This window comes from Chlorocebus sabaeus, chromosome 7 (assembly GCF_047675955.1).
Source record: "Chlorocebus sabaeus isolate Y175 chromosome 7, mChlSab1.0.hap1, whole genome shotgun sequence".
Classification (NCBI taxonomy): Eukaryota; Metazoa; Chordata; class Mammalia; order Primates; family Cercopithecidae; genus Chlorocebus; species Chlorocebus sabaeus.
In genome coordinates this window covers 36,182,895-36,199,327 of record NC_132910.1, presented here as the reverse complement: position 1 = coordinate 36,199,327, position 16,433 = coordinate 36,182,895, and the positions used below count along the sequence as shown (strand labels likewise).

The 16,433-nt window shown below is 36.7% G+C and overlaps 1 protein-coding gene across 11 annotated transcripts in view; it reads left to right on the top strand.

Moving 5' to 3' along the window:
* The window catches only part of WDFY3 (WD repeat and FYVE domain containing 3), a 308,566-nt gene that overhangs the window by 188,881 nt on the left and 103,252 nt on the right, over window positions 1-16,433 (top strand). For all 11 annotated transcript variants that reach the window (XM_073017468.1, XM_007999124.3, XM_007999126.3 and 8 more), the window contains 8 exons: window positions 608-789; window positions 2,761-2,992; window positions 4,337-4,497; window positions 7,358-7,469; window positions 10,098-10,288; window positions 11,723-11,875; window positions 15,522-15,595; window positions 15,679-15,840. In XM_073017468.1, coding sequence (XP_072873569.1) covers window positions 608-789; window positions 2,761-2,992; window positions 4,337-4,497; window positions 7,358-7,469; window positions 10,098-10,288; window positions 11,723-11,875; window positions 15,522-15,595; window positions 15,679-15,840 — 1,267 coding nt within the window. The remainder of the gene's footprint in view (window positions 1-607; window positions 790-2,760; window positions 2,993-4,336; window positions 4,498-7,357; window positions 7,470-10,097; window positions 10,289-11,722; window positions 11,876-15,521; window positions 15,596-15,678; window positions 15,841-16,433) is intronic.

Genomic DNA, 16,433 nt, shown 5'->3' with positions numbered 1-16,433 from the left:
TTAGCTAACTTTTGTTCATTGTAACTTTGATTATACCTATATTTCCTGAGCAGAAGAGAGCAAAAATACATTCTAGGTTTCACTTCTTACTGCTGGTAAGGGTATTGCATGAATAGGGCATCTTCTGTTTGCATTATCTCTTTATTTTTATTTATTTATTTTTTTGAGATGGAGTTTCGCTCTGTCACCCGGGCTGGAGTACAGTGGTGCAATCTCAGCTCACTGCAACCTCTGCCTCTGAGGTTCAAGTGTTTCTCCTGGCTCAGTCTCCCGAGTAGCTGGGACTACAGATGTACACCACCATGCCTGGCTAATTTTTGTATTTTTAGTAGAGATAGGGTTTCACCATGTTGGCCAGGCTGGTCTCGAACTCCTGACCTCAGGTGATCCGCCCACCTCAGCTTCCCAAAGTGCTGACATTACAGGCGTGAGCTACTGTACCCAGCCTGCATTATCTTTTTTTTCCCAGAATTGTATTATTACTCAAATCAGTCTGCATCATTATTTTGTTTTAACGTAAAGTCAAAACATGCTGATCTAGATATGAATAATTTGAATAGGGATGGTGTCGGAAAAAGTTTTTTATGTCTTCCCCCCTTTATTTCAGTTGATGATTTTAGTGAAGAGTCCTCATTTTATGAAATTCTCCCATGCTGTGCTCGCTTTCGATGTGGAGAGCTTATCATTGAGGGACAGTGGCATCATTTGGTCCTGGTAATGAGCAAAGGCATGTTGAAAAACAGTACTGCAGCCCTCTATATTGATGGACAGCTTGTTAACACTGTAAAGGTAAGAGTATGTGCACTTGTAAATCTACCTGCTTTATAAGGTAGTAGTTTGGGGTGGGTATGGGTGGGGTGTATGTGTGTTACAGTGATATTTTTATAATTACTTTCTTAATTTTAAGTTGATATTCAGTACCCATTTGAATAATATGTTAGACTCATGTAGCCAATTCTTACCATTTTATTAGAGAAGAATAGAAATGAGGGCTAATAGGTACTAAAGAAGTTGCTGAATATGCAAGAGCTTAAGTCAGTTTGCTAGGTGCTTTTTCATAATAGAGGAACCAGTTGAAGGATTCCTAAATAATGGTGAACACACTATTTTGTCACTTCATTGCTGTTGCTGTAATTTCATCCAGAAGACTTATATTCTTTAGAGCTAGAATTGCTTTTTTTTCTTTGTTTTCAGATCACCCAGATTAGTCCCCGATAATGATAGTAGGTATTCAGTTTATTGTTTCTTGAATGAATGACTACATAAACATTACTGTAGATTGTGATACTATTTAGAAGAGAAAAAAAGAGAGTTGATTATTGAGTAAAGAAACAGGTGAAACTCCCTTTTTCTGAATGAGAATAAATACTGCTTGTTACTTTGTATAGAACTCAGCTGGCAAACTCTGAAAATTCTTGACCTTCTAAAAGTTAGTATCTTTTTTTTTTTTTTTAAGACGGTGTCTCATTCTGTCGCCCAGGCTGGAGTGCAGTGGCATGATCTCAGCCCACCGCAACCTCCACCTCCTGGGTTTGAGCAATTCTCCTGCCTCAGCCTCCCAAGTAGCTGGGACTACAGGTGCGTGCCATGACACCTGGCTAATTTTTGTATTTTTAGTAGAGATGGGGTTTCACCATGTTGGCCAGGCTGGTCTTGAACTCCTGACCTCAGGTGATCCTCCCACCTCAGCCTCCCAAAATGCTGGAATTATAGGCAGGTATCCATTTTAGAACGATGACTTGAAAGAAAAAAAGACAAAGTTTGTCCTTGTGTGTGAATTAAAGTTTAAAAAACACTGAAACCAGCAGCATCTTTGAATATATTTCCTTCCTTGATGTTGATGTTATTTTATTGTGGCATTGTGTTTCAGTATGATAAACCCTAAAATGCACCTTGTGGAATAGTCGTTGATTTATTTGTATACATGATTACATTTGAAATGAGTTTGTAGATTCTCTAGTACATTGCTACTTCATTAATTTTAGTATCATTAAAAATAAAAATGGTCTCAGCTTGTAGAGTTGAGCAGTAGGAAATTTATTATTGATTTATTTACATCGTCGTCATCACTGTCCCTGTCAATAGTCACAGTAATGTGAAATCAACTGTAGCTCACATGTTGGTCTTCACAATTGTGCTATTAACATCACCAAGAACTGCTGTTTAATATACAGAATAATGAATAGGATCTGAAGCTGAGATGTTATTATGACACAGCAATTAATGGAAATGTCCTTCATCCCGTTAAGCTGCTTCAGCAAGAAAAAGCAACTTAAGTTCTTTATCTCTTATACTGTACTTAATTATGTATTTATTATAATAATTTATCTCTATAAAACAATTTTCATCAGTAATTTTAGTTAACAGACTCACATTGAAGGTAACATACCTAATTTCAAGACTACTTTAATTCTATAGTGGAAAGCTCTCTTTATATCAGCACAAAAATTTCAGAGAAGCATCATTAACTTGATATGCAAACCAACCATTGACAGTATCCCTAAAATTGCTTGTTGCCATTTCTAGCATTAAAGAGTTTATCTGTGTTAGAGAGTTGGATAAAAGTTTTAGCTACTATACCTGGTCCTCAGTTACAGATCCCAGTATCGTGCCTTGCCCTTCCTGTTTCTCAACCCCAAATGTTTTTGTGCATTTGTAAAGTTGTGTGACCTTGAGATAATAAAAATGTATATGCCAAAGTAGTTATTTTCCTGGGGAAAGTGTTCACATCTCACACATTTGCTTTTGTCTTCCTTACAGCTTCATTATGTTCACAGTACTCCAGGGGGTTCAGGTTCAGCAAATCCACCAGTGGTGAGCACAGTCTATGCCTACATTGGTACTCCACCTGCCCAACGCCAAATTGCTTCCTTGGTTTGGCGCCTGGGACCCACGCATTTTCTAGAAGAAGTTTTGCCTTCTTCAAATGTTACTACCATTTATGAACTTGGACCAAATTACGTTGGAAGCTTTCAGGCTGTATGTATGCCATGTGAGTAACTTATTTTTAGTTCCTGAAGTTGTGTGAAATTTAACTCCAGCAATATAGATGCATGTGTGTGTATGAGGTTATACATATTGTTTATCTAGGAAAAGCACCTTCTCTTTCTCTAATCTTCTTCAGCAGGATACTCACTCCTCTTTAAAATATTTTCCTCCACTGATCATACTGCACTTTCTGGATTCTTTGTCTTTATGCCTGATCGTTTATTATCCAGTTTCTCTTACTGGTTCCGAGATATAGGTATATGCCCTCTAAGAGTCTAACTGTGTGACACTCTTCTCTTTTTGTGATTTCTCCTATTACGTGAAGCAGTTTAAAGTATAGCCACTCCTGTTAAAGGAAGAACAGATAGGTTCAATAAACACACACATATATTCTCTGGATTGGATCACTTAACATTATTTTTCCTCACTTCTTTACTCCAAGCCTACTTTTTGTTATCCTTTCTCCCAAATGAAATATAGACTCAGAGGAACTGATGTTAAGCTGGCAATTCCTTGCTAGTACTTCTTGCAAATGATGTCTTCCACTCCCTTGTTCTGATTCCACCAAGAATCTCAGAAGAATTAGGAAAAGTATATTGTAAATGGTCATAATTCTATCATTTAGTAATTTATCTTTTCACTCATTCTTAATTTAGATGGTATCTAATAAAAGCTACCACTTCTTGGTCTCTTACTGTGTGCTAAATAAGTCAATACAAATGAAGGATGTAGCTGTTCTGAGCCCTTCACATGTATTTATTCATCACAAAACACTGTGAGTTAGGTACTGTCAATATTGCCATTTCACAAAAGAGGAAAATGAGGCACAAAGACATATAGGTCGCACAGCTTTTAAGTGATAAAGCAAGATTCAAACTCAGGCCATGTGGCTTTAAAACACGTGCCTTTATTAATAACTCTTCTACTTTGTTGTCTCGGAGAATACAGGCAGGCATATCTGAGTGCTTTTTTGGGGGAGGGACATAGTGCTACATGGCTGATAGGCATTTTATTCATCTTCATTCCTTTTTCCTTTGAATCTAGGGGGACATGTTTTACAATTCGTCAGATAACAGTTAAGACTTTTCTTCCTTTACATTGTGCTATATTTTAAACATGTTTTAAGAGTAGCACTTAGAATGTAGAGCTCTATGGCTAGATTTCTTTTTCCATTTTTTAATTAAAGAAATAAATGAAGAGCTGAGAAGTAAAAGTTTTTAAATTTACCTCTCTTATTCTACTTTAAGACTTTCAAGCCTCCTCATTTAAAAATGATAATAAGAATAAAAAACTTATTTTAAGATGAGAACTACTGATGATTTTGAAAAGAATTATTCTTCTTTTGAAGGTAAAGATGCAAAATCCGAAGGGGTAGTGCCATCCCCTGTGTCATTAGTACCAGAGGAGAAGGTGTCGTTTGGCCTCTATGCACTCTCTGTATCTTCTCTAACAGTGGCAAGAATCCGGAAAGTGTATAACAAATTGGATAGCAAAGCCATTGCTAAGCAGGTAGGCAGGATGATTTCTTGGTGTATTATGGCTGATTCTCACTGGGAACATATCTCACAGTCTCATATGGATACTACTCAATTATGAGTGGTTGCTAAAAATCATGCCTTTCATGTGTTGTTTATGTTTGGTTAATTTGACTTCAAATGCAGGCCAAAACACATGTAGATATGTAACTTAATTTGGAAAAGTGACAGTTTCTGTTATGAGTACATAATTCATATTAATTTTTTTATTTATATTGGCAATTAAGAAATTTAACTTTAGAAAGCTAATGAAAACAATTACTGTTTTTAAGACTACAACTCAACTTTTTAATGAATGACCTATTATGTGCCAGGTGACATTCAGTTCAGGACATAGCAGTGGATAAAAAGAAAATCTCTGCTCTTGTGTTTCCTGCATTCTAGTGGAAGAGACAGATGATAATACCTAAAGAAATAACCTAATCGTAAAGTATGTTAGAAGGTGATGAGTGCTATGCAGTAAAATAAAGCAGGGAAGGGGAAAGAGAGAAGTTTCAAAATTATGGTGGTCCAAGGAGACGTTACTGAGGTGAATTTTGAGCAAAGACTTGACAGGGATGAGGTACAAGCCATAGGAATAGGCAGCATGGGATATACCTATGGGTGTGGGAGTGTTTGGTATTCCAGGAATCCAAGTGCAAAGGCCCTGAGAAAAGTACTAATGCTTGCTTGCCATGGAGACATGTGGCTGGAATAAAATTAGAGAGGGCCCAGGCAGTAGGAGAGGAGCCCAGAGTGGTGATGGGTCCCAGGTTGTTTAGGATTCATGGGGCAATTGTAAAGACATTGGCTTTGATGGAGAAAGATGGGAGACATTATAGAATTTCAGACATAGGAGGGAAATGCTGTAACTTACATTTTATCACTATGACTTCTGTTGAGAATAGACTGAAGAGAAACAAAGGTAGTAGTAGGGAGACAAGTTATGAGGCCAATCCGATAAATAATTCCTATGAGAGATGATGGTGGTTTTAACTTGGGCAATAGCAGTGGTGGTGATAAGAAGTGATCAGATTCCAGGTGTATATATACATATATATATACACACACCTTGTATATGTGCAGTTTATATATATATATACACATTTTTTTTTTTTTGAGACAGAGTTTCGTTCTTGTCACCCAGGCTAGAGTGCAATGGTGTCATCTCAGCTCACTGCAACCTCCGTCTCCTGGGTTCAAGTGATTCTCCTGTCTTAGCCTCCTGAGTAGCTGGGATTATAGGCATGCCACACCCAGCTGATTTTTGTATTTTTATTAGAGATAGAGTTTCACCATGTTGGCTAGGCTGGTCTCGAACTCCTAACCTCAGGTGATCAGCCTGCCTCAGCCTCCCAGAGTGCTGGGATTACAAGTGTGAGCCACCCCACAAGGCTCAAGGTATATTTTAAAAGTAGACCTAGCAGTTTTGGGTGATAGAATGTGGAATGAGTGTGAAAGGTGAGAGAGTTAAGGAGTCCAGGTTTTTTGCTTGAACAGCTGGGAAAATGGAGTCAAATTTTATGATTTGGTGAAAACTACAAAAAGAGTAGAGTTGGGAGGAATATTGAGAATTCTGTTTTAGAAGTTTGAGAAGTATATTAGACACCACAGTAGAGATTTCAAGGCCATTGAAAATATGAATCTGGAGTTCATTTATACAGGTGGTGTTTAAAGCCATGAGTCTACATGTATTCACCAAAGCATAGATGTAGATAGGGAAATGGAAAGTTTTAAAGACTGAAACCTGGGACGTTCCAGTGTTACGGAGTTGGGGACATCAAGAAGAACCAGAAAAGACTGAAAAGTAGCAATCAGTGAGAAGGGAGAAAAACCAAGAGGGCCTAATGTTGTAAGATCAAGGATTCATTGTGGAAATGTCTTAAGTGGTCACACTAAGATGAGAAGTGAGGACTGACTATGAGTCAGTGAGTGTGACAAGCCATTTTGGCTGACTACCGAAGGCAAAGTCCAAGGGGAAGGAAATCAAGAGACCAGGAACTGTAAGTATTGACAACTCTCACGGAGAGCTGTGTGTGTGTGTATGTATGTATACATATATACATATATTGACACATATACATATCTAAGGAACACAAACTGTACATAACTCTATAGTGAACAACAGAATTAAAGTTATATTTGACTTGAAAATAGATCTTGTGTTATTTGTGAATGTAGTAAAATGTAAGATTCCTTTATGTAGGCAATTTTATCTATAAACTCTTGGATAACTTAACGTTTACTTGGATGTGGAACAAAGCTCATATGTTCACTGATCTGAAATACTGTGAGGCAGTTAGTGATAACAACCTTTAAACTACCAAAGAACTTCATTCAGAAAGACCCCTGAAGCTATGTCTCAAAATCCTCTCGCCATCTTTATCTCAGTAAATTGTGTTTAACTTACCTCCTATGAGTTTCCACACTTTGGAAGCATTTGTACATTTCCAAAAATAAACTCACCCAGACTGGAGTGTGGAGTGCCAGTGGCACTATCTCCGTTGACTGCATCCTTGACCTCCCAGGCTCAAGTGTTTCTCCTACCTCTGCCTCCTGAGTAATGCACCACCAGGCCTGGCTAATTTTTTGCATTTTAGTAGAGATGGGGGTTTCACCATGTTGCCCAGGCTGGTCTCAAACTCCTGGACTCGAGCAGTTCCCTTGCCTCTATCTTACAAAGTGTTAGGATTATAGGGATGAGCCATCAGGCTGGACCTAAATGCCGTTTTTCGGTATTCTGGTAAGGGAGGAAAGAAAAGATATGTTACCATTCGTGTGTTTGGTTTTTTTTCCAATCAAAACATTGAAATTGTTCTTATATAATTACATTATTTTCCTTTCCTATTTTTCAGTTAGGCATTTCCTCACATGAGAATGCCACTCCTGTGAAGTTGATACACAATTCAGCAGGACATCTTAATGGATCTGCACGGACAATTGGGGCCGCTCTGATTGGATACTTGGGTAAGTGGACTTGTCTTTGTTTTTTCAAACTTCTTTGTTTGCCATCAAGTTTGCATTCACTTTCCTCAGTTGAGGGGCAGTATTTAATTTCATATTGTATAGCACTGACCTATAGTGTACGTGCAGTATTCAGAGATTATAACAATCTCAAATTCCAGTCAACTTAAAATTAATAACCTTTCATAAAATCCCACTAACTTTTACATATACACCATGGAATACTGTACAACCATAAAAAGGAATGAGATTATGTCCTTTACAGGGACATGGATGAAGCTGGAAATCATCGTCCTCAGCAAACTAACACAAGAACAGAGAACCAAATATCGCATATTCTCACTCATAGGTGGGAGCTGAACAATGAGAACACGTGGACACAGGGAGGGGAACATCACATACCAAGACCTGTCAGGGGAAGTGGGTCGAGGGGAGGAGAGCATCAGTACAAATACCTAATGCATATGGGGCTTAATACCTAGGTGACAGGTTGATGGGTGCATCAAACCACCATGGCACATGTTTACCTATGTAGCAAACCTGCACGTTCTGTGCATGTATCCTAGAACTTAAAGTAAAAAAAAAAAAAAAAAGGATCCCACTGTTTCCCTCATCAGTAATGATCAGCACTGACTATATAATTTCATGTAATTTTTAGGTAAATTTCAAATTACATTTAGTGACAGGTATCAAAATTCAGAACTATTACTGATTGTTTTATGATTTGGTATATAGCTCATGAGTTTTGTTAATTTAGAAATGAGCTAGAACTAAGAGCTTCTGAGATAAACACTATGACTCAAGCTAGAATGAAAGTTGAGAGTGGACATTCTACAGAGCCTTGTACATGTCTGCTTAAAACGTTGTTTTTGTTTTTGTTTTTTGATTACATAGGATCTTGAGACATAAACCAATCAAGACATTCAAAATTCAGAACCACTGATTGTGCGTTTTAATGTGCAAATCAGTATATAATACAGGTTCCTTTTTAGATTAATAAAAAGTTAGTGTTGTGCTGGTCAGAATCCAACATGTTTATCAGTCATTGGCAATTTTTATTGTCCCAGTGAATTGCATAAATCTTTGTTTTTCTCTTTTGATAATATCGCATTGAAGAAAATTTTCTTTAAAGCACATGGTAGTGTTCTTTTATTCAAAAAATGCTTATTGAGCACTGTGGTATGTCCTTTTCAGAAGTATAGCAGACCTGTGGTATAGTGGAAAGAGCAGTGAGCAGTAAATAAAGAGTTCAGAGACTTAGGTTCCAGCTCCTGTTGTGTCACTGTGTGATATTATGCCATTCAGTTACGCTCTATGAACTTCAGTTTTCTTATCTATAAACTAGTAATCCTGGCCCTAATTACCTTAGGAGCTAGTTTTCAAAATCCAGCACTGTAATATATGAAGGTATTGTGGGCTGGGCATGGTGGCTCACACCATGTAATCCCAGCACATTGGGAGGCCTAGACAGAAGGATTGTTTGAGCCCAGGAGGCTGCAGTGAGCTGTGATTGAGCCACTGCACTCCAGCCTGGGTGACAACAAGACCCTGTCTAAAAAACAAAATGGGAAAGAAAGTATTGTGAATACTGCAGAGCACATAGAAATATAATATGCATGTTAGTTTTATTTTTTAAAATCTCTATCTTGGTCAACAGGCAAGTGACATTCACATAATGCCTCTTTAAAATGTTAGGAATGTAGGTGTGATTTTTTTTAATTGACACACAGTTCCAGGACTGTGTTTCTATAAACTTACACTCTCCTAAAGTCACTGGTGTACTGTTACTCAGATTACTTAACCAAGAGAAGCTTTGGGTAATGGTCAGTAATGTGCTTTGCTTGGTTTATCTATAGGAAGTACATCATCCCCGCCAGGATGGCTTCTCCAAGCTGTTCCCCAGTTTACAGAGTTAAAGTGATTTTTACTGTCCCCAAGGTTATTCCCCAGCAGACTCTATTAAGGCACTCTCACTTACTCAGAAATTCATTCTGAAGACCACTGCACTTTTGAGTACAGCCCAAAGCTACACAGTAGAAACATTTATGCTTGCTGAAAAGCCCTGCTCTTCTCTGCTCACTCCTCTACACCCAGTCTTCTCTAAAAGTATGTAGATTAGCTTTTTTTCTTTATTATTATTATTATTATTATTATTATTATTATTATTACTACTTTAGATGGAGTCTCCCTCTGTTGCCCAGGCTGGAGTGCAGTGGCGTGATCTCGGCTCACTGCAACCTCCAACTCCTAGGTTCAAGTGAGTCTCCTGCCTCGGCCTCCTGTGTAGCTGAGATTACAGGCACGTGCCACCACGCCCGGCTAATTTTTGTATTTTTAGTAGAGATGGGGTTTCACCATGTTGGTCAGGCTGGTCTCAAACTCCTGACCTTGTGACCCACTTGCCTCAGCCTCCCAAAGTGTTGGGATTACAGGTGTGAGCCACCGTGCCCAGCCAGCCTTTATTGCCTTGTCCCAAATCCTACCTTTAATGCTTTCCCTAGAATTTGCATTATAGACAGAAGATATTTTTAAAATAAAACATTACTAATTAAAGACTTTTCAAAATAATGTATACAGTTCTTATTCACGTAGGGAATTTATCTTAATTATTTTTCACTATCTTTTAATCAGGAGTAAGAACATTTGTCCCTAAGCCTGTTGCCACTACTTTGCAGTACATTGGTGGAGCTGCAGCCATCCTGGGCCTGGTGGCCATGGCCTCTGATGTGGAAGGGTTATATGCAGCAGTAAAGGCCCTGGTTTGTGTGGTCAAGAGTAACCCACTAGCCAGCAAAGAAATGGAAAGAATCAAGGGCTACCAGGTTTGTAACTGTAAAACTTTGCCTTCATTTCACCTGGCACCTAAAATACCCTGCTTTTTATTATCTTTCATGTTGTTTCAAACTCTGGAAGAATTATGTTGTCCAAGTAAACTTAAAGAGCCAGTAGTTTTATGAAAACTGATATATGTTCAATGAAAGTTGTATTGTTTCTTTATTTTGCTTTATCCTCTTTCTTCTATCTTATCAAATCTTACTAAACACTTGAGTTAGGCAACATTATTTCAATATAGCTTTAATACATTGAATATATTTTCAGAACAAAGGTTTGCTGGTTTGAATGTTGTTTTTCTCTGTGGAAATGGGAATGAAATGAAATGGGGTCCTATTCCCCCTTTCTCAAAAGATTGCCAAATCCATAGAAGATTCAGGGCTCTCCCTGTCTCCTTGTCTCTCCCCTCCACCTCACACCCTACCATCTTTTGTCTCTGTTACTTACTCAGGAGATGTGAAAGCCACTACATAATAAGTGTACCATTGCTATTCCTGAAAACTAAAAATACAAAAATTAGCCAGGCGTGGTGGCATGTGCCTGTAATCCCAGCTACTCCGGAGGCTGAAGCAGGAGAATTGCTTGAACCCGGAAGGCGGAGGCTGCAGTAAGCCAAGATTGCGCCATTGCACTCCAGCCTGGGCGACAGAGCAAGACCTAAAAAAAAAAAAAAAAAAAAAGGGCAGCATTTAGGTATCCGCAGTCTGTACCAGAATTAGACAAAAAATCGCTTATAAGAAGAGAAACAAATATTTGAAGGAAGATTAAAACCTCTTATCATACATGAAGTACAAATGCCTTCTGCAAGTTTAGCCATTAGTTTATTGATAATGAATATACTGTTTACTGTGTTGTATAGATTTAATTATACTATTTCAATAAGTGTTTTCTTTTACAAAACTTTCAAAATGATTATTGCAACATTGTTTATCATGAAAAAATAGAGCAATCTAGATATACCAGTAATGAGAGAATGACTAACTATACTCTAAACATTCCATAGACTATCATTCAACCTTTTAAAATTGTAATTATGAAAACTATATTGCAAAAAAAAGTTTATATACAGAAAAAAATGTATAGTTAAGTAGTTACCATCATGTGCATACAATTTTATTTTCTTACTGTGATGTTTTCATTACACATACAATTTTATGCCCATGTTGGTAATTATTTACACATTTATATTAGAATTGAAAGGGTAAATGTAAAAGTAGATATTTTAATAATAGTGTTAGGAGCCCTTTGTTTTTTCAGATTTTACCTAATGTTATATTGCCATAATAAAAATTTAGAAAGTAACTTTGAAATCTCAGAAAATCATCTACATAGGATTCTGTGCATGTGTTGGGGGGTTTGGGGTATGTGTGTAAAGAATATACATGATGATTTATCAACAGGCATGTGGTATTACTTTCTTGTAGTTGCTGGCAATGTTGCTTAAGAAGAAACGTTCCCTTCTTAACAGCCACATCCTCCATCTAACTTTTTCTTTGGTGGGAACTGTTGATAGTGGACATGAGACCTCCATTATTCCAAATTCGACTGCTTTCCAGGACCTCCTTTGTGATTTTGAAGTATGTATATAAGCATAATAATATATAATCAATGAATGCATTTCTTACTCCATATGATTATAAACTATTTTATCTCTAAAATGTGTTTAAAGTCCTGTAATTTTGTGACATTCATGTTAATGTCATTTAGTAAAAGATAAAAAGTAGAATAATGCTGGGGTTCCTTTTCTCCAAGGATGTTCCATTTTGCAAATATTTTAGAAGTGAAATGGTATGGTGCATATCCCTAACTAGCTAATTTGCTGCTGGCAGTGGCATTACGTGAGTCAAACATATTTTCATCAGGCGATTCTGATAGAAACTTTTTCTTCATAAATAGGACCTAGACCTCTAATTTTGGTTACAACTGCACGGTAAAATATCATTCATTTTATGTTTGCATTTCATAGTCTACCTTTTCTGCTTCTACTGCTATATCCTAACTCAAACCCTAATCAATTTTTCTCCTATTCATACTAGGATAACTATCACTTCTTTTTCCCCTTTGCTCAGGCTGTCCTGCATACCCTTGGGACCTCATTCTTTCAAAGGCATTTTCATTTCTACTGGCTTATTACTGTAACAGCTTATACTCTGTTCTCTCAAGGCAGCACTTAATCACTCATACCCTTTTTCCATTTAATTTCTTGTTTACAACACTTTGCATGTTATTTACTATATACTAAATTTATATAATATATCCCTTTGAAACTGCAGGATCTATGGGCTTTATGATTGCAGAGATCGTGTTTATCTTCTTTGTCTTTGTGTTCCTACCAGCCAGAATAGTGCCTAGCACTTAGTATTTGCGAACTCTTATGTCTAGGCCCTAACCGTTCTTCCTTACAACTACTGTAAGCTCTGTTTTGTCAGTTATTGAATCCCTCACAAACAGTGTGCCCTAAGTGGTTTACTGACACTGTATTTTCAAAGCTTAGTAGAAGCTTCCCTCTAAATAAAAATCTTTGGTCTGTACTCAGTTTTCAGTATCCCCAACTCTCAGTAACATTGACTGTTGTCTGTTTCCCTCATATTCTTTCAAGTTATACTTCTTTTGCTAGCTTTCAGGTGTTAATATCCTGGTTCTTATATCTTTCTATTTTTTTATATTATTTTCTTGCAGTGATGTTTTCATTATTTTTTGTAAAGATGTCCATCTTTACTTTTTTACATTTTCCTGTATTTGATGTTTTCCTTCCTTTAAACTCCTACCTAGGTTGACAGTCTCATCTCTGTGGAGTTGATCCTCAAATCTAAATCTCTAACCTTGGCATCTGAATTCCAGACTTATTTCTAATTCTTGCTCAACACTTCCATTTTTGTGTCCCACCAGCACCTTAACTGAACTTGGCATCCCTCCTCAAATTAGTTCTTCCTTCTTACTTCTCTGTTTATGTTAATAACACCACCATTCACCTAGTCACCAAGGCTTGAAATTGAAAACATCAACTTCCTTCTTCTCTGTCTGTAAACAGTCTGATATTGTAATATAGGTTCTACTTTCACATTCCATAGTCTACCTTTTCTGCTTCTACTGCTATGTCTTAATTCAAGCCTTACTCAGTTCTTCTCCTATTCATACTAGGATAACTATCACTTCTTTTTTCCCTTTGCTCAGGCTGTCCTACATACCCTTGGGACCTCATTCTTTCAAAGGCATAATCAAGGACTTGCACTGATTTTCCTTTTCTACACTATAAAGTACACATTTCTCAGCCTAGTATTCAAAGTTCTGATATCCAAACCTCTTACTCTTTTAGAAAGCACTTGCTGAATATTTTTGAGGCAAGCACTGTATTAGTTACAAAGGATGTGAAAAGAAAAGGCAAGAGTCCACGACTCAAGGCATTTAGTCCATTAGAAGAAAAAGACAAAGAAATAGATAATTTAAAACTAGTGAAAGCCCAGAGATGGTAGACAGAAAGGATTATGGGATCACTAAGAACACCTACCTAACCCAGCCTAACCTTGTTTTCACCTGGTAACTGACACATTTAAATCAAGGATTATCTTCAGTCTCAGATTTCTTTTTTTTTTTTGAGGCAGAGTTTCACTCTTATTGCCCAGGCTGGAGTACGATGGCATGATCTTAGCTTATCGCAACCTCCGCCTCCCAGGTTCAAGCAATTCTCCTGCCTCAGCCTCCCTAGTAGCTGGGATTATAGGCATGTGCCACCAGGCTCAGCTAATTTTGTATTTTTAGTAGAGACGGGGTTTCTCCATGTTGGTCAGGCTGGTCTCGAACTCCCGACCTCAGGTGATCCGCCCGCCTTGGCCTCCCAAAGTGCTGGGATTACAGGCGTGAGCCACTGCGCCCGGCCTTTCAGTCTCAGATTTCTGATTAAAACTCAATATATAAACATCAGAAATTTAGTTGCTTAATAAATTTTGGCTTTATTTTATAGTACATTACTGACTTTGCGGCCTCTTATAGCATCCCTAATTACTCCAAACCGCAAGTAGTCTATAAATACCTAATTTACCAAATTTTTTAAATAGTCATTTGACAAATATAAGGAAAATAATTGCAGTGCCATAAACAAGTTTTTGTGATTGTTTTAGAATTTATTGTGTGCATCTAAAACAGTTCAGTCTATCTTTAAAGAATATTATACCTTATAAATACTTTGCAATAAGAGACTTTCATTTCTCCCTTTCCATTTTTATGCTATTGTTGTATACATTTACTTCTATATATTTATAATCCCTACAATAGTTTGTATTATTTTTGCTTTAAATGATCAATTTTTTTCAAAAGACATTTTACAATTATTTTCTATTTGACTACATATATAGTATTTATAGCTTTTTTATTCCGTTGCATAAATCTAAATTTCCATCTTGTGTAATTTTTCTGCCTGGAGATATTTTTTTAACATTCTGTATTACAGAAATATTGGCAGTGAATTCCGTCATCTGGAAAAGTCTTCCATTCCTTTCTTCCTTTTTGAAGGACATTTTTGCATGGAATAGAATTCTAGTTGACTGTTTTTATTGTTTTCACACGTTAAAGATGTCATTCATTTCATTGTCCCCTTTGTCCACTTTATGTTTCTTCTGCTTGAGTTTATTGATTTGTGAGTTTGTCATTTTCATCACATTTGAATTTTTTAGCCATTATTTCTTCAATGATTTTTCCTGCCACTCCCTTCCCTTTTCTGGACACCAATTACACGTATCTTAGATTGCTTGAAACTGTCTCGAATCACTCATACACTAAATCTGGTCATTTCTCTTTAGTATTTTTTTCTTACGCTTCATTCTGAATAATTTCCGTTGTTATGTTTTCAAGTTTATTAAATTGTTTTTCCGAACTATCTCATCTGCTGTAAATGCCATCCAGTATATTTTTCATTTTAACTATTTTATTTGTCATGTCTAGAGGTTTGTTTGGGGGCTTTGGTTGTCTTTCATTTGGCTCCTTATCATGTTCATGTTTTTCATTACACTCTTTAGCATATGGAGGATATTTGTAATAGCTTTGTAAAAGTGTGATAATTTGATCATTTTGGTCATTTTTTTGGCCAATTTATATAAGTGGTTTTATAGAGCTTTATAAAATAATAATTATAAAAGTGAAATAAGTTCCATGTGCTGTATTGTTTGTTGGTTTGGCATTTGGGCATTTTTTTAACCTTAAATATACTACTGTTTTTATTTTTTATAGGTCTGGCTCCATGCACCATATGAACTTCATCTTTCCTTATTTGAACACTTTATTGAACTGCTCACAGAGTCCAGGTATTAATTAATACTCATGTAGTTAGTTATTCAGCTATAGAAAAGGGGATAGTACAGTGTATACAGTCTTCTTTCTCTTATAGTGAAGCTTCAAAGAATGCCAAATTAATGAGAGAATTCCAGTTAATCCCAAAGCTGCTCCTGACTCTTCGAGACATGTCTTTATCCCAGCCTACTATTGCTGCTATTAGTAATGTGCTGAGCTTCTTACTGCAAGGTTTTCCCAACAGCAATGATCTGCTCAGGTAGGAAATCTTCTTTGTCTTTGTCTTTTTATTAACTAAAACTACCAATCAGGTTAAGAGGGGTGAGATGAATGTAGTTGGTTTTTATGACTGTGTAATAACACCTGTAATGTTAATACTATTCAAAATATGTATGACGCATGGAAAACATGAGTGAGACAATGTCTTGCTTTGATGGAGCAAAGCTAATTGTTGCCGCTAGTGAATAATAGAATATTGGTGAGAAAAGATATAGGAATTAGCCCAGTGAAATTGGCCTGGATATAATGTATTCAGTCCAGGAATTCTTGGTTCCCAATCCTATTTCCCAAGCCCTGCTAATTTTTAAGTGTATGTGCACAAGCATATATACACACTCCAAAATAGTGGGTGTGCCACCTCTATTTTTTATTCTCTTTCATTCAAACAGATTATGGTATTTTAAATCTGTTGCATATCCACACTTTTTAATATGATATAAGTATTATTTTGCAGACAATGCAAAATGTGGTTTAAGGCATATTGATGGCATGTCTGTAGAAGTGTTCTTATGTTCACATGATAATCCCCATTTTGGAAAATTTGGGGATTATAGAAAGAAAACAAGAAAAACA